Source organism: Polypterus senegalus, chromosome 17, assembly GCF_016835505.1.
Source record: "Polypterus senegalus isolate Bchr_013 chromosome 17, ASM1683550v1, whole genome shotgun sequence".
In the NCBI taxonomy this organism is placed as follows: Eukaryota; Metazoa; Chordata; class Cladistia; order Polypteriformes; family Polypteridae; genus Polypterus; species Polypterus senegalus.
The window spans coordinates 63,004,259-63,027,390 of NC_053170.1; the positions used below are offsets into that span (position 1 = coordinate 63,004,259).

General features: G+C 37.0%; 1 protein-coding gene across 3 annotated transcripts in view; it reads left to right on the forward strand.

Annotated features, from left to right (window-relative positions):
• Positions 1-23,132, forward strand: part of rnf213a (ring finger protein 213a) — a 377,172-nt gene that overhangs the window by 61,501 nt on the left and 292,539 nt on the right. For all 3 annotated transcript variants that reach the window (XM_039739973.1, XM_039739975.1, XM_039739974.1), the window contains one exon: positions 7,088-7,374. In XM_039739973.1, the coding sequence (XP_039595907.1) occupies positions 7,088-7,374 (287 nt within the window). The remainder of the gene's footprint in view (positions 1-7,087; positions 7,375-23,132) is intronic.

Genomic DNA, 23,132 nt, shown 5'->3' on the forward strand with positions numbered 1-23,132 from the left:
ATATGCACAGTGAGATGAAAACGTTTGGGAACCCCTCTTAATTCTTTGGATTTTTGTTTATCATTGGCTGAGCTTTCAAAGTAGCAACTTCCTTTTAATATATGACATGCATTATGGAAACCATAGTATTTCAGCAGTGACATTAAGTTTTTTGGATTAACATAAAATATGCAATATGCAGGTGCATAAATTTGGGCACCCCAACAGAGATAATACATCAATACTTAGTTGAGCCTCTTTTTGCAAATATAACAGCCTCTAGACGCCTCCTATAGCCTTTAATGAGTGTCTGGATTCTGGATGGAGGTATTTTTGACCATTCTTCCATACAAAATCTTTCCAGTTCAGTTAAATTTGATGGCTGCCGAGCATGGACAGTCTGCTTGAAATTATCCCATAGATTTTCAATGATATTCAAGTCAGGGGACTGTGACGGCCATTCTAGAACATTGTACAGTGATCCCTCACTATATCGCGCTTCTACTTTCGCGGCTTCACTCCATCGCGGATTTTAAATGTAAGCATATCTAAATATATATCACAGATTTTTCACGGGTTCGCAGATTTCTGTGGACAATGGGTCTTTCAATTTATGCTACATGCTTCCTCAGTTGGTTTGCCCAGTTGATGTCATACAAGGGACGCTATTGGCAGATGGCTGAGAAGCAACCCAATCAGAGCACGTATTACATATTAAATAAAACTCCTCAATGATATACGATTTGCTTCCCGCGCTGTGCTTGATTGTTTGCTTTTCTCTATCTCTCTCACTCTCTTTGACATTTTCTGCGCCTGACGGAGGGGGTGTGAGCAGGGGGGCTGTTTGCACAGAGGCTGTTTGCTTAGAGGAAAAGGACGTTCCTCTAAAAAATGCTGCTTTATCACGGTGCTTCAGCATACTTTAAAGCCCAAAAGCACGTATTGATTTTTTGATTGTTTGCTTTTCTCTCATGCGCGCACTCGCTCTCTCTGCTCCTGACATGCATTCTTTGAAGAGGAAGATATGTTTGCATTCTTTTAATTGTGAGAAGGAACTGTCATCTCTGTCTTGTCATGGAGCACAGCTTAAACTTTTGACTAAAGGATGTTATTTCATGTCTAGAGGGCTCTAATAATCTTTAACAGTGTGCAAGAGTTTATAAGGGCTTAAAATATATAAAAAATAACCATACAAACATTTGGTTTCTTCTTCGCGGATTTTCATCAATCGCGGGGGGTTCTGGAATGCAAGCCCCGCTATCGAGGAGAGATTACTGTACTTCTCCCTCTGCATGAATGCCTTTGTAGATTTCGAACTGTGTTTTGGGTCATTGTCTTGTTGGAATATTTAACCCCTGCGTAACTTCAACTTTGTGACTGATGCTTGAACATTATCCTGAAGAATTTGTTGATATTGGGTTGAGTTCATCTGACCCTTGACTTTAACAAGGGTCCCATTCCCTGAACTAGCCACACAGCTCCACAGCATAATGGAACCTCCACCAAATTTGACAGTAGGTAGCAGGTGTTTTTCTTGGAATGCGGTGTTCTTCTTCCTCCATGTAAAGCGCTTTTTGTTATGACCAGATAACTCAATTTTTGTTTCATCAGCCCAAAGCACTTTGTTCCAAAATGAATCTGGCTTGTCTAAATGAGCATTTGCATACAACAAGCGACTCTATTTGTGGCATGAGTGGAGAAAGGGCTTCTTTCTCATCCCCCTGACATACAGATGTTCTTTGTGCAAATTGTGCTGAATTGTAGAACAATGTACAGATACACCATCTGCAGCAAGATGTTCTTGCAGGTCTTTGGAGGTGATCTGTGGGTTGTCTGTAACCATTCTCACAATCCTGCGCATATGCCGCTCCTGTATTTTTCTTGGCCTGCCAGGCCTGGATTTAACAGCAGCTGTGGCTGTGGCCTTCCGTTTCCTGATTGCATTCCTTACAGTTGAAACTGATAGTTTAAACCTCTGAGATAGCTTTTTGTAGCCTTCCCCTAAAACATTACACTGATCAATCTTTGTTTTCAGATCTTTTGAGAGTTGCTTTGAGGATCCCATGCTGTCACTCTTCAGAGGAGAGTGAAAGGGAAGCAAAACTTGCAATTGACCACCTTGAATACCTTTTCTCATGATTGGACACACCTGTCTATGAAGTTCAAGGCTTAGCCAGTTTTTCACATTTGATTTAATTTCATAGAACTAAATACTGCTTCACTAAAAATCTTTCTTCGGAAAACACCCCAGTACTCAGATGTTCCTAGGAAATGAAAGACATACCACTGTTATCTTTTTTATTGAAAGTAGAGTAAATTATTATGCAGGCTGAGAGGGGTTCAAAAACCTTTTCATATGACTGTATATGTACATGGGTTCCCAAACTTTTTCATAAGACTGTATATGTACAGTATATATCTCTCTATTATAAAAAAAATATCTTGGAAAGGAAAAGCAGGGTGACGAGACATGATCTTCTCAGAAGTTCTCGGAATACACATAAAAGATGCGCGAGACGAGAGAGACTGGCCAAGGAGCGTTCTGGGACAATTTCTTGGCACTAAGTCTCATGTTTACGGCCCCCGCGAGATGCTCTGTGGCCGGTCTCTTTCGTCTTGCGGGGACATGGAACATGAGATTCTTGCAAGACATGCCCTACTTACAACCAATATCAATTAAGAACACTGCCAGCAAAACACTCAGTTGTGTAAAGGCACATAGCAGACACAGATCCTGTGCTCTCAGCACATATAAAGCGTATAAGGACAATACGTTCTAGATGAAACGTCAACAACTAAGCAAAGAAGAAAGAGCAGTGCAGAGAAAAGAGACCCAAATGCACTGGAGAGAAAAAAAGGCAGATAAGAGATTATGAAAGCAGTGGATTTTGAAAGGCATTATTGCGTCAGTCTGTTTTTCTTTTCTTTTCGAGCTGGACACTTAGGTCATTACAGTATCAAAAAAAAGATAGTAAAGATTGCATTAGTGCAAACAAAAGGAAATTAATCATCAGGACCAGGTGTATTTGAAAAAATAGCAGGACAAAGCGAGGTCAGAAATAAAAGGAAATAAGTAGAAAACAAAGTAAAACGTCATAAAGAGGTTCAATAACAAGGGGGCGAAACACACAGGTTAGAGATAATGAAAACAGTGGAATTCAAAAGACACCAAAAAAGGTAGGCGCGATATACATACAGAGCAACTTACAGAATATAAAAGCAGAAAAATTCCGAAGTATCAAAACAAGATAAAGATTGCATTAGCGCTAAAAAAGAGAAATTATGGGCCATACGCTATGAGAATCTGTGGTCCTGTAACAGTTAAAGCAACGACAAATTTAATTTCAAAGAAAACACAATTCGATCAGGTGTATATTTATGATAATAAGGAATAAGGAAGGATAAGTGATGCACATTTAAACAGGCGAAAAGAAAGGTAATGTAGTATATATTCCGCGAATAACAATGGACACCAAAGGAGATCGTGATATGCCATTCATATTAAAATGTTTACAGTTTCCCATGAGAATTAATAAATCACAGGGACAAACATTAGAAAAAGTTTATTTATTACGGAAAATAAACAATATTCACTCACAGGCATTTATACGTTGCGTTGTCACAATGTTTCTCCAGAAACGGAATCAAAATTCAATGCGATCCTGAAAAAAAGGTAATTTCAAATATTGTTTTTAATGAAGCTTGTAATAGTGCAAATAATGAAACTGAAACAATTCCAAAGAAAATAAAAACAGCTTTTAAAATTGTATATCCGATTAACCAAACACAGGGGTTCCCGAGCAAAAACTTCTTTTTTAATTAAACTTTCAGATAACTACATTATAGAAAAATTTTAACAGTATGAAAGCTTGTAATTATGAGAAGCTTTTTATTTTCTTTTATGCCATATGTGTTTTGGGAAAATATTTTTGTATACATTTTATTAAAGTATGGATTTTTGGGAAATTTTACCTATTGTAATAGAATTTTTATGATCACTGTACAATAAGCCCAAAGGAAATTAATTTTATTAATAAAAAAAGAACAATTAACAACTGTGGTCTATAGTGTAATTATACAAATGCCAAAGTTAACACTTTAATATAGGGCATAACACTTTTATACATCTGGTTATTCAGGAGCTTAGTGTAAAAAGTTTTTTAAATGGACAATGAAAAAGAAATAGGAATCTGTTGATAAAGTAACATGAAATCTGTATCACATTCATAGTATTTTATTACTTGTAGTGATCATGTCGAACAAGCTGAACGTGATCTTGGAGGGACAATTCATTTTTTTTACACGCTTTTTTAATTTTTATTTATTAATTTTATTACAATCAATACATAGCAATCAAGTTTTTACAAAAAAAAGAATTATGCTAAGAACAGATCGATCCCCACCCTTGAGAGAGAGAGCAAGCCAAACGTGTAAAATTTAAGGCTTGTAAAAATACCTAAATTAATAAATTCTCTGTGCTTTATAAACTTATTTTAAAATATTACTGATTAGATCCTGCCATGTTTTGAAAAAAGTCTGTACAGATCCTCTAACCGAGTATTTGATTTTTTCCAACTTTAAATAATATAACACATCAGTTTCCCACTGACTTAAAAGAGGAGAGTTTGGGTTCTTCCAGTTTATCAGAATAAGTCTGCGTACAACAGTGTAGTGAATGCAATCACAATTTGTTTGTCCTTCTCCACTTTAAGACCCTCTGGAAGAACCCCAAACACAGCTGTTAATGGGTTAGGAGGGATTGTGAGTCCAAGGCTGTCTGAGAGGTAATTAAACATTTTTGTCCAGAATAATGTTAATTTGGTGCAGGCCCAGAACATGTGACCTAGTGAGGCTGGGGCTTGGTTGCAACGTTCGCAGGTTGGATCATGTCCTGGAAACATTTTGGAGAGTTTTAGTCGAGACAGATGTGCTCGATATATAATTTTGAGTTGTATAATTGTATGCTTTACGCATATGGAGCTTGAGTGAATTCTCTGCATTGCTACTTTCCACTTTTCTGATATATTAATTGAGAGGTCATTTTCCCAGTGTCCTCTTGGATCTTTGAAAGGAAGGGATTGTAAAATGATTTTATATATTGTAGAGATGGAGTCTAATTCCTCAAAATTGAGCAATATTTTTCCAGCGTGGATGAGGGTGCAAGATGAGGAAAATCTGGAAGGTTCTGTTTAACAAAGTTCCTGATTTGAAGATAGTGAAAGAAATTTGTAGCTGGAATGGTAAATTTGGAATGTAATTGTTCATAGGATGCAAAGACGTTGTCTATATAAAGATCTCTAAGCAAGTTAATTCCTAATTTTTTCCAGATATTAAAAACTGCATATGTTTGTGAAGGTTGAAAGAGGTGGTTCTTTTGCAGGGGTGCCACAGAAAGAAGCTTCTCCGTCTTAAAATGCTTTCTACATTGGTTCCAGATTTTAAGTGAGTGGAGCACAATTGGGTTATTAGTGTATTGCCGATAACGTGTGTTTATTGGAGCGCAGAGCAGGGAATACAAAGAAGTACTGCAGGATTTTACTTCTATTGCGGTCCATGCCTGTATATGTTCTTCTATTTGTGTCCAGGTTCTTATCGACTGTATATTTGCCGCCCAGTAATAAAACTGGAAGTTAGGTAGAGCCATGCCGCCTTCTGCCTTTTGTCATTGGAGGGACAATTCAAATTAAAAAGTAATTGTTTTATTGAAAGAAATACATGAAAAATACAAACATGAAGTAATAAATAAAACGTGTTACTTAAAAAAAAATAAGCTGCCAAATAAATAATACATATAAAAATACACAAGCCAAAGAAAGTATGACTCAGAAATTTACATTAAAGAAAGTGCCTTATATATACAACATTCCTTGTGTAAAATGGTCTTTGACCTTTCCTTGAACAAAAGTGTCTTTTGTCATTACTTTAATGTCATCATATCTATAGACCCTTGACAATGCCACGTAGGGCAGTCCATGAGAAACATGCATATGAAAATCATGCGGCAATGTTGTAGTTGAAAATGGTGCCTTGTTACTACTATATGATGACCAGATGTTTGATGGGTCTCTACTGTTGGCAGCGGACTCCATTAGTGTACATGTTTTTTGGATACCCAAGTAAAATTCTACTATGTGTTTATTTAATTCAGATCATTCCAGGTAGATGAGACTTTATGTTGATTAAGATTTTTGGTTATCATATTTAGTGGTAGTTTTTCGGTTAGTTCTCTTCCTGGCTTATGACCCCTGCTTGTTTTTACCACAATTTTCTCTCTCATATCAATCCATTTTCTTAATGTTGCCATCAGCCTTACCAGTTCATCCTTGACATTACACAGTTATTCCATGTTTTTAATAACTGCAGGATACATGCTCCCCTTGCAACTTGGGCAGCCTGGACAAGCATGTTGTAAATGGTTTTAGCTCTGCATTGACTCAGATAACACTCTCTTGTTTCACAAACCTCATAGCTGGTGATGAATAGATGCTTTGAAAGTTTATTTTACCTGGAGTTGTAGGAAGAAAAAAGCTATAGTGCATCCTTAAGGATTTTACCTTAACGGATTTAATTTTCTAAGCATCATTTAAACAAAATTTTCAAAAGAGGTTGGCTGTCATAATTGCTCTCTGCAACAGATGGCCCAGCTTTCAATCTGATGAAGCCTTCTGTAGAACTGTTAGAGAACTCTGACAATAATGAATTGTCACATGGTGCCTCAGCAGATACCCAAAACAGAGAAGGAGTTAATTTGCAGAAATGTTTTTCAATCCTGTTCATATAGTTGCCAGCCAACCTGGGATTCTTTTTGTCTGCTGCAGTAAGGGGGCGGATATTTCACAAAGGCAATAATAGAGAGGTGAGCTACCATAACAGCAGTCTCTTGATAAACCAGCTGCTTGTGGCTCACTGTTTTGTCATATTTAGACTTTGTAATGCATTATGTTTTGTTCTTCATAAGGTATGTACTGTATAAAGTGTTGTAGCATCCATGGATCAGTTAGTTATCTGCTTTGACAACATTACACCTTGAGAATGTATACATGTCATTTTGTGAATGTTATTGATGACAATGCTGAAGAAGCATCATTATTTTTTTCCTTTTTTAAAGGGGAGTGGCATCAATATGATGATTTTATTTGTGCCGAGCCCAGCAAGAATTTAATTGAAAAAGTGAAAAAAAAAATTTGGGGGATTGAAACTAATGTTGTGAGTGGAAGAAACACTGCTGGGAATGTGATGCTGGAAACTATCTTTGAACTTCTCACTAGCTGGACTGAAATAAACTTGAAGAGCTTTTTTGTGCAGCTGAACCAGTTTTTTATGACCTACAAGGATCCTTATGTTTTTGAAGATAAGGCAAAAAAATGGAAGTCATTGAACTATGGAGAAGAGCAGGTAGGCATCTTAGTTTGACATTTTCATCTTTTCTGAGATGAAGCTGCAAAATGCTACTTTTTACCACTATATGTTAAGTTCTATTAAGTTAAGCTGCTTTTTGTACTTTACTATACACAACCCCATTTTCATAAACGTTGGGATGATGTGAAAAATAAAAACAGTGATCTGCAAATAATTTAAACCTTGTATTTAATTGAAAACAGAACAAACACAATGTATCAAATGTTGAAAGTGAGAAATTGTATTGTCTGAAAAACGTATGCTCTGTTTGAATTTGAATCAGGTGACAATTATTTTGGAAATGTGATTGTACAGTACATTCTGATGTACTTAACATTTGTAGTAAAGTCTTTTTCATTTATCCTTTGAAACATGTTTAGATATATTCATTTTAGTTTTTCACTTCTTTTTTAGTGGTATCTTAATTAGTTATTGTTGTCTTATGTACTTGCCTCCTTGGAGGGAGGAAACTCCAATTATCATGCTGATTTTTCTAATCTAGCCTGCAACTTTTTTTCTTTGAAATGCATTACCTTTCCACCTGCTGCCAGGCATTTGAAGTATTTTAGTGCCAGTCAGATGTTTGATTTCTGCCACAGTCCTTTTTGCTACAATATTTTATGTCACCAGAGAACCTTTAATTTGATCACTTGAATCAGTCACATATACTTTTTACAAGAGTAACTGGCGCTGGGTTTAGTAAATGTTTTTAATTTATTTTTTTGTTTTTGAAAATGGCTTGACATACACCATTTCACAACTTTATATAAATAATAAATAGATTATTATTTTTCTTCCCTTACTATTCTTAGAATCCATATTCTATTTTATCCTGTGAAATTAGACTCTTGGAGTTCTGTCTGGTTTAGTAAGAGGGATATTTCTGGTATCATTTGTTTGTACATAGTCAATTTTCAGATTTTACACTTGGACCTTTTTTCATTATCTGTCTTATGGCAGAAGTGGGTTTGATAAAACTACTGCATATTATGTTATGCACATAAACTGTTATCACAAGATGCTTTATAAATAATAAGAGCAATGACAAAACCATTAAATAAAGAATCAGAGTAGCAAACTAAAGATCACACCTGTATGCTGAAGATATCCATAATATACAATAAAAAACTAAACTGAAGGAAAGGTCTGATGATTAAAAAATTGAATTTTAAATTACTGCGGTGGGCTGGCATCCTGCCCGGGGTTTGTTTCCTGCCTTGCGCCCTGTGTTGGCTGGGATTGGCTCCAGCAGACCCCCGTGACCCTGTACTTAGGATATAGCGGGTTAGATAATGGATGGATGGATGGATTTTAAATTAGATTTGAAATGTCTTAAGAACAGGAGAGTCTTTTAGGTGCTAAGGCAAAGTATTTCACAGTCTAGATGTATAAAAGACTGTTTATTTAACTGTTGAACTACTAAAAGAGATTCACACTAGCAAATGCCCTTTTGGCTAATAATGGGTTAAACATCATGTAAAGTATTCAGGACATAAACCATGTAAACTTTAATAAACTAATAATCTTGAAATTATTTTTAAAAGTCCAGGGAATAAAATGAAGTTTCTTAAGAGTGGCATGTTTTCTATTATTTGACCTTAGCAATTGTGTAGCTATATTAAAATTATTTGCAGGTATTGTACTAATGTAGTTAGGCAAATATAAAGAGCCTTGCAATAATCAAATCTATTGGAGGAGCAAAAAAGAAAAAAAGGGCCAGGTTTTTGTGTGTCTGTAAATGTTCTCAGCTTTGCTAAATTTTCATAAATAATGGGAGGTATTCTTAACATTGTTTGCTTGGTTTGTAATGCTCATGTGATGAGCCACTAGTTAACCCTAGTGGAAATATATAGCTCTTAATGTCTGATTTATTTATGGCCTCTAATGAGTTGAATTTTAGAAATTTTGAATTTGAATTTTTATCATCTGTAAACTTAACCAGCTTGTTACTAACATCCAAATCATATATAAACACACATATTAAATACAGCAGCAGCACTAGCACTGACCCTTGTGGGACACCACTCTTAACCCCGCTTGATTCTGATCAGGTTCTTCGCACTTTCACCCTCTGCTTCCTATATTTTATCCAGTTCTGCACCCATCTGTAGACTACACCCTGAACTCCCCTCTTTTTGTTTGATGCCCAACCTCTCACATAGGGCCTTTTTAAATGCTTTGTAGTAAGTTTTGCAATCTGGGTTTTATTAAATTTTAAAAAAGTTTCTTTTAAAGTCATTAATAAAATTGATTAAAATACTAAGACATTGAGATGGCATCATACTAACATAAATATGTAGAGCAGGAGTCAGAAAATTTTGCTGAGCAAATACTCTTTGGGCCTGTGACCCTGTCACAAAAAAGTACAACCCCACTCACTTACCCATCCCTTTATCCATCCCCTCACCCCAGACATTTGTGTCTTGTGCAATTTCAAAGACATGTTCTCTCATTCACTCCTAGACACTCTCATCCCAGTCATTTGCATTACACGCTTTAAATCAGTTCACCCCAGTCAAATTTATATTTATGCAGGGCAAAGAATCGTCAAGCATATGCTGCACTTACAGTGTGCATTAATCATTCAAATTCTTCTTTCCTTCCAAAGAAGGAAATTCTCTCCCACTTAAATGAATATTTTTTCTCCTGAAAATCCCCAGTGGTTGTACCCAGTCATGAAACGTTTACTTGTTCAGCAAGGAGTAAACATTCATATTTGAGGTATCCTGTCAAAATGAGTTATCTAGTAAAATGTCTCTGTCAAATTGCCTTAAGTGTAAAATTGATTGAGTGGATTGTCATTCCAGTGGTGAATGGATTGATAAGTATGTGCATTTCTGAATGAATGCATTATAATGGCAGTCAATCTGTCTAATGTCGGTGAAACAGTTGCTCTCATAGAGGAGCATGCTGTGTGGTGCTTGTATCTTCAGAATCATGGCACTTTCATCATATATTATGTACCACATTTATGTCCAGCACAGGAAAATCAAGGTCTTTAAAGTAAGCTACAATCATAACAGAAAAATCTATTTACTAACTCAACAGTGAACAACAAGTTCTACCTTTTAAGCTAAATGAATATTGGTTAAACACAATAAAGCCTCTGCGGTGGGTTGATGCCCTGCCTGGGGATTTGTTCCTGCCTTGCACCCTGTGTTGTCTGGGATTGGCTCCAACAGACCCCCCGTGACCCTGTGTTAGGATATAGGGGGTTGGATAATGACTGACTGACAATAAAGCCTTCACTGATCCTGAGGTATTAAAATTTGTTATAGGCATTTTAGCTACATTTACTATTGATTAATTTTATGAAATCTGTGAAACATATATCTTTGTCAGCTGCAGCTGCTGTACGTCGTGTTCATGTTTTGGCAAAGAACATTCAAAGTTGGGTGCTTGAGCACCTCCCTTTTGATGTAAGTGCTGTTTTTAAGCCTTGCTTTTAAGGAGAAACCTACTACCACTCACCCCATTTCTAGATAGGATCAACTCCATTTGTATTTACATATCCAGTGATATACTTAACACTATGCAATGTGTGAGCTGAAAGATACTGCTACAATGCAAGCAGTGTACTGACTATATTTGCACATGTACTTTTAAGTAAATATGGAGGATTCCACCAGGTGGCAGTGTGAGAAATCCTTATGGTGAGAAAAGATCTGGTTTCGCTGTTTTGTGTGTTGAGGGAACAAAGATGTTAAAAATAAAAGTTCTTTGCATTCTGATGCTGTTATGAAGGTGCAAAAAAAAAAAGACAGCAATACAGAAGATGCTATGTGAGACCTTTAAATGTATCGCGTCGTTATGATGGGGTATATGTGACTCTTGTATTGCCTATGTGAGAAATGGGTGAAGTAAAGCACCATAAAGACATTTGCATGTCTGCATTTAAGTTTGATTTGGTTCACAGTATTGAACCATTCATCAAACACTGAAGCACGCAGATCCTGTTGGAGCTGCAGGTCTGCCATCACATGTTGATAGTAAACAACAATGCTGACATCATGTACCAAAACTTGAACACACATGCTACCCATATTTTTGATGGTACTGCAACTTGTGAATGCATCACATTAATTTCTGATGACGTGCTTAGAGGATGTGTCAGAAGAACGCTGGGAACGTGTGGCAACCATGATGCATATGTGTAAGCATTCTGAGCGTAAAGTATAAGCCGGCCCTTAGAAGTGAATTTGTGATGGCAAGAAGTTTCACCTCAACGTAACAACAAATGGGGCCAGATTTTAGTATAGTGTTTATGATGATCATATTACTCAATATAGACGACCTTATTTATCTTGCCAAGTGCAAGTGCAACATTTGTTTCTGTTTTATAATCAAAAAATAAATACTGCTTAAAATAACCAGCATTTCGGAAATTTCAGTAATGAAAATAAACCGGAGTTTGGAAAGACATTGTGCATAGTTCTTTGTTCTTCTGTTCTCTGATGTGCTGTACACTTCCCTGGGGACAAACCCTCCCCCATCCCTTTTAATGCACTATTGCAGTATGCCTTAAACTAAGGGAACAAGTGTTTGTGATTGGTTGCCATATGATTGTGTAGTAAAATTACAAAAGTTCATTCAAGTGTGCATTCTGTGCTGAGTGATATGTTTGCCACTATTTATCATTCTTGTTATTGGGGCAGTATTTAAAACAAAATTGTTAATAATGGAGAACTTTGATTTCTGTGGCATGAAAATACAGTAAGTGTTCCTCCGCTCCCATCTTACACCACATTAAACATTCACCCTGAGAAGACTGATAGAAACAAAATGTATAAGAAAGGGGTAGAGAGGAGTAACTGAAAGAGTGGCTTGTGAGGTAAGGAGACTGTCGCACTGGATTGACAAAGGAATTGAACATTTTTCCAACATAGTGGGCATGGAAGAGTTTCTTTCCATGGTGCTTCTTGGGTTGTTTATGTGTTTGCATCTAAATTGCATTTGTAAAGTTTGAATGGCGTATACATGGGTAGAAGGCAAATTATATACCATTTGCTACAATTTTGCAATAAATCCCTTGGCGCTAACATTGTAGTGAAAAATTCAGATCCCTATGAAATCAGATTGTAAATAACTTGGTTGACTCAAATAATTGTTTATTACTTAAACTTAATATGCTCAGTTAAGGTGGTGCGCATTCCGCAGCAAAATTAATAACAAGGTGCTTAACAAAGTGGACAGGTGTAGAATGCAGCTGAGTTAACAGCTAAGTACTATTTTTTTAATGTCGCTTTATTATTTTCAGTGTTATCATTTAATGGCAAGATGACCACTGACATTTTTGAAGACTGTTTAACTCAATTGTAATGAGTGCATTGACGTGACATGGGGGCAATTTGTTGCAGTTACTTAAAGAATTCTTTCTTTTTCTCTGCGGTAAACGTGCTATCAGAATCCTGCGTGTGCTGATAGTTTTGAAAGTCTATAAAACGCATGGGAATCAGATTTTTACGTGGCTCTGAATTGGTCATGAATTTTTCAGTCCCTTTTATAGAGTTTCTCATTGATACACACACATGCCCAGTGTAGGTGAAGGTCTATGTCATATGTGTTTTAGTATGGACAGGGATCCTTTTGAAATTTAATGTGAAGACTTTTATTCCAAATGATCAACAGATCGTTTTTATTTAAAATGTCTTTTTTAATTGAAAACGTGGTAGTCTTGTACAACACCCCCAAACCATCCCTCCCCTTTGATGTGCTTTAGACCAGGGAGGAGACAAACTACCATACCCTTCATCTTCTTCTCATTGTCATGCCTTAGATTCTATAGGATACAGCAATTTTTGATGTATTGAAGAATTCAAATGGAAACAGTAGCTTGTAGCAAAGTAGGGAGGTGTGAATTTAGGTAGAGTAACAGGTGCCATGCAAGTTTGCCTTAATACATTTTCTGTAACGGTACTTTGGTCCGGAAAATGGTACCGATAAAATACAAAATTATAGTATTGCTCAATACCATACTCATTCACTGACGTTTTTTTGCGTGAATACATGGTGTTTTCGGACATGACATTTGCTGTTTTCGACATACATTTATACGGTATAGCATCAACACTGTGAGCCATTGATGTATTATTGTGCCTTCCATATTGATTCTTCTACTTTTAGTGCCACTGATACTGTGAAAAAGCTGGTACTGTTACCGAATTGGTACCAAAGTAAAGGTTCCGAATGCATCCTTAGTGCTAAAGAATTAACACCCAGCTGAATCCTAAATACTAGTGATGCACTGATATGGAAATTCTGGGCGATACCGATAACCGATATGTTTTTGTCCATCTTTGCCAATACAGATAACTGATGGATGATATTTATTTATTATTTTATTTACTTCAAGTTTGAATGTTTTAGTTATGCGAAAAATGTATTATGCATTATAAAAGAAACAGTAGTATGTGAAACAGAGATTTTTTTTATTAACTTGCTGACTTTTATGCTCTTATTTGCTATAGATGTAAGCAGCCAGTACTTTTTGTGAGGGGAAAAAGCAAGATATGGCCCATCTCTATAAACAAAATACTCCAAATCATGTACAAAAATCTGCTTAATGTACACATTCTGGGTAACTTAAGCATATCAATACACCATGTCATTACAGCTTATGGCATGGTATTGAGTATAGTAACAAAAAAAATAAATGTATATTCTTTGTGCCATAATCGGACATACAGTATATTACTTTAAGTAAAACTAAAATAAAAGGTACAATGAGGCCAATAACCCTGGTCTTAAGTTGGCTTCATTAAAAGCACAAATGTTAGTTTTTTCTTAACAAAAAGAAGAATTTCTGCCTTTTCACCAGCAAGACTGCTTCTCTTTTTATTTACTATATTTGACAAAGCTGAAAAAGGTGTTCAGTGTCTACACTGGTACAAGGTGCCAATAGGTACATGAGTTCTACCTTGGCCATGGTTGAGAAACAGGCAGCATTGCTTTTCCAATACTGGAGGGTGCAGTTATTTTTGGAGATAGGGGGATTGCTTAGATATTTATTCAGCTGAAAAAAATAAAAATAAAAAAATAAAATAAAAAAGCAACAAATTTACAAATGTTTGCCTATATTTTAATAAAAGATAATAAATTATTAATGGTTTGACCAGATATGTGGTAAAGAAAAACAAGACAACCGCCTATACCAACCACTGCCATTAATAAAAACGTGTGATGTTGGAAGCTTGACATATAATGATTTGGGTCATATAAAGGGCATTCTGTAAAGTGTGATGCAGATGGACTTTTAAGAGATGCAGCACAAGCTGTTCCACAATGAAACACTTTGTAATGCAGGTTTGCCTTGAAATATTGAGAGACTGCTGTACATTTTAGGGTGATTTTGTTTTAAAGTAATGCTTACATTAAAACTGGAGTAGATCTTGTTTTAAAATCTTTTACAGTTTACACACAGGAGACACATCTTTTACAAGGTACAAAACTTGAAGCTGCATTCTACAATGCAGGCAATCCTGTCCCTGCTTTTTGTTAAGTACCCACTAAATTAAATTCCTCCAATATTTTTCCACAGTGACTCAACTGTCTAAAATGGAAAAACCCACAAACTGGGCCGCTACAGTAACAGTTTTGTACGTGATCTGGCAAACATAAATAGTAAAAACATGATGAAAAAGGTGAGGTGATGCCATTAACATGTTCTTTTTCTTCTCAGCTAATGTTTGAGAAGCAGTTTGCCCCACACTCTTAAGTTATGCAAGGTCCCAGCAAGTCACCATGCCAACTGTGAGTTTTTGGCAAATGCACGATGATACTAATTGGATATTGGGAAGCTGCAGTTTATGGCTTGTTTATTTTTTTCTTTTTTAAATTAAGTCCATAACAGTTTTTTTTTATTATGATTATTAATTTGGGACGTCTATTCTTCCTAATTAGTATGATTATGGTTAAAAATGCTCTCTGCATCTCCTTCACCAGCTGACATCTTGACCAGTTGTTTCTCAAGTGCTTTTTGCACTTGTTTTTTGGTATCTTGGTGACAGAATCGATCTTTGTACCTTGGATCAAGTACAGTAAATAGATAGGGTAGTGGCTCAGAGAACGCATCACTGAAGCATTATGTGGCAGCCTCCAAAAGTATGATTTTCGCCTTCTGAACTCCGGAAGCAGACTTTTAAGTGCTTCAACTGACTGAATCACGTCTGAAATTGTAGATGAATGCGCGCTTATGTCCTTAGTAAGTTGCTTGAATGGTTCGAGTAGAGTAATCACATTTTCCACAAGTCTCCACTGATGCACCGTGAGAGAGGCAGGAAGCTCATATTCAGCACCACATGCAGCAAGAGTGTGCTTGTGATCAACCAGCATATAATACGTGCTGTTTCAATGAGTCGGCACATCCTGCTGAAGCATTCTAGTTGGGGGTACCCAAGGTCTGTTTGTATTTCTCTCAGCCATGAAATAGCGAGTTGCAAGTGCTTACAATAAGTAACTATTCGCATCCCAATGGCAAAACAGTCGGAGATGCTTCTCTGGCTCAATAAGCCTTCATGTACAGCAAGCTGCAAGGTGTGAGTCATGCAGCTTAAACTTTTAATGCCACTTTCTTCCATAGCTTTTGCCATATTGCAAACGGTGTCGTGAAGCACAACGTGCACATTACTTTTTGAAATGTTCCACTTTGTTAATATGGAATCGAAAGCTTGTGTAATGAAAGTTGCAGAATGAAATCCATAGAAATCATTATTATGCAAGACTATTATTTTTGCCTCCAAATTTTCGTCAATCCAGTGTGTCATTAGACTCCACATACTCATGGGGCTGACCTCTGAGCTCCACATATCTGTAGTGAAGCTAATGCTGGTGACATGGTTTCTTAAAAGCTTGTGGATATGTGTAGCAATCGCATCATATAATGCAGGCAGTGAGACATCTGGAAAGTATCGCCGGCTTGGAAGAATGTATTGAGGTTCTAAATGATGTAGTAGCCGACAAAATCCTTAGTCCTCAGCTAGGGAAAAAGGTTGGTCATCGAGTGCGATCATTTCCATTATTTTGTCAGATGGGTAATTAAATTTGTGGTATTCAAAGATTTAATTCTGCAGCCTCCTCGGCTTATCTTATTTTTGCAGAAAGAGCAGGTAGCAACTCTGTTGTATTTCTTTTTTACAGTAAAATTTGACCAGACGATTGCGTCTGTCAGCAAAACTAGGAAACCCTGTGTTTTTTGTGAGCACAAGGGGCTGTGCTTACATGTATTGTTTTTCTGCAACTTAATGTCTGCTTCACCGAGCAATGAAAGCAATATGTAATTATTTAGTGAACTGACAATGTCGACAAGCCCAAATTATATCGGTCGGCTGTATTGGTTAAAATGTACACATCTGCCCGATTTTGATGTCGTCATTTTTAATGAACATTGGCTGATAGCAATACAGTTCCAGATATATCGTGCATCTCTACTTAATACAGTAGATGGAATTTTACTAGAATGTGCTATAATTCTTTGGCACACCTTGGGTCATAGGTGTACAGTACATTTTAATTCAACACATATATTTATTGTTCCTTTATCTGAAGATTACCATAATTACATTCACTGTATATTGGACATCTGTAATCCTAGACTCGACTGTGCTTACAGGACTGTGCTGACAGTATTAGGCATATGCAGGTATGTAAAATAATTCAAGACCCCTAAATATTATTAACATCGAAACAGGATACATACACACACTTGCCTGTTGTTAAAGTAAATTACAAATGTCTAAAAGTTACACTGCAGGTAATGTCCATCCAGTTAATATTCTAATACTGGATTAGCTCAAAGGGTAAGCAATAACAAAGTCTGATCATTCAATTAGAATGCTTTAAAAACAGCACAACAAAGGGTGTTTTACTGGAGTTCTGAAACAATGGAATAATGTAAAACTGGCGAATGTGCTGTTACGCAGGAAGCTTTAAATAAAACAGAAGGACAGATTTATGACATTCAAAAATTGAATACATTTATCCCATCCTATCCTTTAGTGAGTTTTTCTTCACCAACTAAGGATACAAATATAAATCTTGTAATAGTAAAAGTTATAAACCTTATCGAGTAGTTCTCTGACAATGTAGATTTTAAAAGCGTTTTTGTAATAACATGTTTTTAAAGACATTTGTTTTAATTAAAGTACCCTGAAATATATTGGAATGCACTAATTCAGTAGTTCAGATATAATAATATTTGCATTTTTATCTTTAGTGTTGATTTTAGGCAGTATTTTTCAGTTACAGTGTCCATCACACATTATGCTTAGTATTTTGATGTTTATGAATGCCAATACGAGTTTATTTAAATTATGGTTGAGTAACTACTATATCGATATGCCACTATTTTAAAGCTGCTGTTAATATTAGTAGTTATATATTTTTTATTCTAAGCAGTTTGTTTTTTGCCATGATATTGAATAGGTCTTGAGTATAATAAAATATCACTGTTATTGGTACTACTAGAATTAGGGGTATGTGGTATTGGCAGAAAATGTATATCTTGATATTTTCTAGGACTTTAATGATTACCAGTAATTAGACAATATTTTACATCCTTTAAAAACTTGTTTGTAAAAGTCTTATTGATCTAGCTTGATCTTGTTAATCTATACTAATAAAAGGCAAAGCCCTCACTCACTCACTGACTCACTCACTCACTGACTCATCACTAATTCTCCAACTTCCCGTGTGGGTGGAAGGCTGAAATTTGGCAGGTTCATTCCTTACAGCTTCCTTACAAAAGTTGGGCAGGTTTTATATCGAAATTCTATGCGTAATGGTCATAACTGGAAGCAGTTTTTCTCCATTTACTGTAATGGAGATGAGCTTCAATGCCGTGGGGCGGAGTTTCGTGTGACATCATCACGCCTCCCACGTAATCACGCAGTACATAGAAAACCAGGAAGACCTCAAAAAAGCGCTCAAGAAAACATGCATTATATAATTGAGAAGGCAGCGAAACAATAAGAAGCGAGGGAGTGACATATACAACCATATTCATGAGTTCTGGTACTTCGGAAACAAAGCACGATGTAAACCTACACTTTAAATTAAGTTCATAGACAGGCTGCCGCTGGCGTTTGTAATTTAGTGCCTGCCCATATAAGGCCGTCCGTCAGCGGCAATCCAATAGCAAACTGCCACGGGTAAATATTCACGGGTGAAGGACTGTGCTTATGGAGAGGAAGATGAGATGGTCAGGGTGGTGTTTGACACAAACTCAGCGAAACTGCGAGAGAAAGTTTTAAGTGCCAGGACTAAGGTAACATTAAATACAGCCATGGACATAGCACGAGATGGCACCAGCACAGCTGGGAACCTTCGATGCAAGTACACCGAGTGGCTCACGTGAACTGACGCAGTGCACAGATAAAAGCAACAGTTCCAAAGAGCGCTGAACAAAAACCGAATTACACAATTGAAAAGGCAGCAAAAAATATGAAGCGTCTGACAAGCATATTCATAAATGCAGCTACTGTGGAAACAAAGCACACGGTGGAAAAAGTCAATGTCCGCTAAAGGAAGACAGTGTAAAAACCTGTGCATGCAGTGTGTCAGGTCTCAGATAAAAAGAAGACGAGCTGTTTATTGATGCAGTAAGAAACGAATCGATGAATGAAACCTGTCATCTTTACAACGATTGACAAACACGGAATGTAACTTGAACACAACACATCCTACAAATACGAACCTGATTGAAAGAAATAATGATAATCAAATCCTTGATGACAGCAACACTCAGTAACACTCACAAAACAAATACTGTATATTGACAGTCATGTTACGTTATTTTTAAAATGTTCCCTTTTCTTTTCTACCTTTTTAACACACTACTTCTCCGCTGCGATCGCGCGGGTATATATATGTATATATATATATATCCCGCTCTACATACTCGAATAATGGATACTTTATTAGCCATCAATGATTGTTTTGGTAAAGCCATACTCATTGTATTCATTAGATGAAAGGTAAAAAAGTAAGAGCGAGGGGAGGATGACTCATTGAGGCATGCAGGCTGTAGTGTTGGCGTCAACTCTATCTGAATTGCGATCACATTTGAAAAAATATATCTTTTCAAGTTCTATTTAGTCCATATGTGTCAAACTCAAGGGCGCGGGCCACATCCAGCCCGGCGTGTAATTATATCCGGCCCGAGATCATTTTATATACTGTATTATTGTTATTAAAGCCGGGTATATGAAGCACTGGTAACACAATAAACTACAGATCCCATAATGCAGCGCTTCAGCTAAAGTCTACCTTATGATGCTGCAAGTTATTGCGGCTAGAGTTATTGCGCACTGAGTTTGCACGGCGCTTTGGTGACTTTGAAGAACAAAAAAAGTCCGTCTACATGCGGCTCGAACCTTGTGCATGTTTGGTAGCACATATCTGTGTGAGAAGCTCTTCTCAGTGATAAAGACTAACAAAACAGCACTCAGGAGTCGCCTCACTGATGAGCACCTGCAATCCATCCTGAGAATCTCCACAACACAGAACCTCACACCAAACAGAAACGAACTTGTGGCCAAAAAAGATGCCAGGCGTCCAGCTCTAAAATGACATATGAGCAAAGACAACTGAATGATTTGATTTGTTATTGCGTAAGAGCGGAGTCAACCGTTTTAACAAAGCGTATTGCACTGATACTGAAATAGCTGTGTGTGTATATATGTAGATATATATGTATGTATATATGTGTATATGTATAGAGATATGTGTATATATATATATATATATATATATACTAGCAAAATACCCGCGCTTCCAGCGATGAAATACTGTCTGAATATTTTTATTAATAAAAAAGTAAACATTTTTAGACTGAACGAAAATATGTCAAAAATTAATTGTTAAGGATCTCTCTGTATACCACGTTGTCAGTTCGGCCCTCTGGTTATAATATGACGACTAAGCTGTGCGCTGAGCTCACTCTTGAGCATGCAGCATACAGTTGGCCATGTGAAAAGCAATCCCCCCTCAAATAAATGCCAACCTTTTGTAGTGTTTGTCCCTGAGACTTATTAATTGTCATTGCGAAGCAGAGCCTTACTGGAAATTGAACGCGTTTGAATTAAAATGGGAGATTAGATGGTATAACGGGGATGCGAGAAATAAAACTGTGTCACTGAGGCACTGCCAGTAAATATAGTTGCTTCAATTAGGTTGTTTTATAGAGATGTGACCTGAAGTCTTGTCCCGTTACAAAGTTTGGTGGTTGTAAGTTTCTGCTTCCTTGGCGAAGGTCGTAAGCGAAAGAAGACACCGCAGTGACACACAGAAGAGAACCCGTGGATTAAATAAAACCTACACAATAACTGTAACAATCGTAACAAATGAACAATAAAATAGAAGAGAACCCGTGAATTAAATAAAAAGGTTGCTTAGGTTGGTGAGCAAGGAAAAGCACTTTCTTATATGTCGTTCGTTTTAAAACAGTGCAGAAGCTATGAGAAAGCTACTTCCTTGGCAAGCTCGAAACGAAAGAAGACACCGCAGTGAACACAGAAGAGAACCCGTGGATTAAATAAAACCTACACAATAACTATAAAAATCGTAATAAATGAACAATGAAACAGCGGAGAACCCGTGGATTAAATAAAAGGCTGCTTCGTTGGCGAAGCAAGGAAAAAGGACTTTCTTATATATCGTTCGTTTATAAAACAGTGCAGAAGCTGTGAAAAAGCTACTTCCTTCGCAAAGAAGGAAACGACTGAAGAGACGGCGGTGACGCGGTAAGTGTTCGGCAAGGCAGCTGAAGCCCTGCATTATGGGATCTGTAGTTTATTGTGTTACCAGTGCTTCATATCCCCGGGTCATTAATAACAATAATACAGTATATAAAATGATCTCGCGGGACGGATATAATTATACGCCGGGCCGGATGCTGCCTGCGGGCCTTGAGTTTGACACATATGGAGTAAATAGAACTTGAAAAGATGTATTTTTTCGTACATCGAGCCCGCGTGCTATTGTGGTTTTGCTTGCATGCCTCAATAAGTCATCCTCCCCTCGCTCTTACTTTTTTACCGTTCATCTAATGAATACACTGAGTATGACTTTACCAAAACAATCATTGATGGCGAATAAAGTATCCATTATTCGAGTATGTAGATCGGGATATATATATACATATATATATATATACCCGCGTATCAGCGAGAAGTAGTGTGTTTAAAAAGCTAGAAAAGAAAAGGGAACATTTTAAAATAACGTAACATGACTGTCAATATACAGTATTTGTTTTGTGAGTGTTACTGAGTGTTGCTGTCATCAAGGATTTGATTATCATTATTTCTTTCAATCAGGTTCATATTTGTAGGATGTATTGTGTTCAAGTTACATTCCGTGTTTGTCAATCGTTGTAAAGATGACAGGTTTCTTTCATCGATTCGTTTCTTACTGCATCAATAAACAGCTCGTCTTCTTTATCTGAGACCTGACACACTGCATGCACGGGTTTTTTTAACACTGTCTTCCTTTAGCAGGACATTGACTTTTTCCACCGTGTGCTTTGTTTCCGCAGTAGCTGGATTTATGAATATGCTTATCAGACGCTTCATATTTTTTGCTGCCTTTTCAATTGTGTAATTGGTTTTGTTCAGCTCTTTGGAACTGTTGCTTTTTATCTGTGCACTGCGTCAGTTCACGTGAGCCGCTCGGTGTACATGCATCGAAGGTTCTCAGCTGTGCTGGTGCCATCTCGTGCTATGTCCATGGCTGTATTTAATGTTACCTTAGTCCTGGCACTTAAAACTTTCTCTCGCAGTTTCGCTGAGTTTGTGTCAAACACCACCCTGACCATCTCATCTTCCTCTCCATAAACACAGTCCTTCACCCGTGAATATTTACCCGTGGCAGTTTGCTATTGGATTGCGCTGGCGGACGTCCTTATATGGGCAGGCACTAAATTACAAACGCCAGCGGCAGCCTGTCTATGAACTTAATTTAAAGTGTAGGTTTACATCGTGCTTTGTTTCGAGTAGCAGAACTCATGAATATGGTTGTATATGTCACTTTCGCTCGCTTCTTATTGTTTCGCTGCCTTCTCAATTATATAATGCATGTTTTCTTCAGCGCTTTTTCGAGGTCTTCCTGGTTTTCTATGTACTGCGTGATTACGTGGGAGGCGTGATGATGTCACACGAAACTCCGCCCCCATGGCGTTCACGCTCATCTCCATTACAGTAAATGGAGAAAAACAGCTTCCAGTTATGACCATTACGCGTAGAATTTCGATATAAAACCTGCCCAACTTTTGTAAGGAAGCTGTAAGGAATGAACCTGCCAAATTTCAGCCTTCCACCTACATGGGAAGTTGGAGAATTAGTGATGAGTCAGTCAGTCAGTGAGTGAGTGAGGGCTTTGCCTTTTATTAGTATAGATATATGTTTATGTGTGTGTGTGTAAATATATATATATATTAAACATGGGCGATATGGCCAATATCACGATAAATTGAGCAGTTAACCTCGATAACGATAAATGGACGATAACCACCCCAAGTGCCAAAAAACAAACTTTTTTTTTTCATTTGATGGGGCTGTGGCAGGCAGCATAGTTCCTCCAGTTATCTATACTAATAAAAGGCAAAGCCCTCACTCACTCACTCACTGACTCACTCACTCACTCACTCACTCACTGACTCATCACTAATTCTCCAACTTCCCGTGTGGGTGGAAGGCTGAAATTTGGCAGGTTGATTCCTTACAGCTTCCTTACAAAAGTTGGGCAGGTTTTATATCGAAATTCTA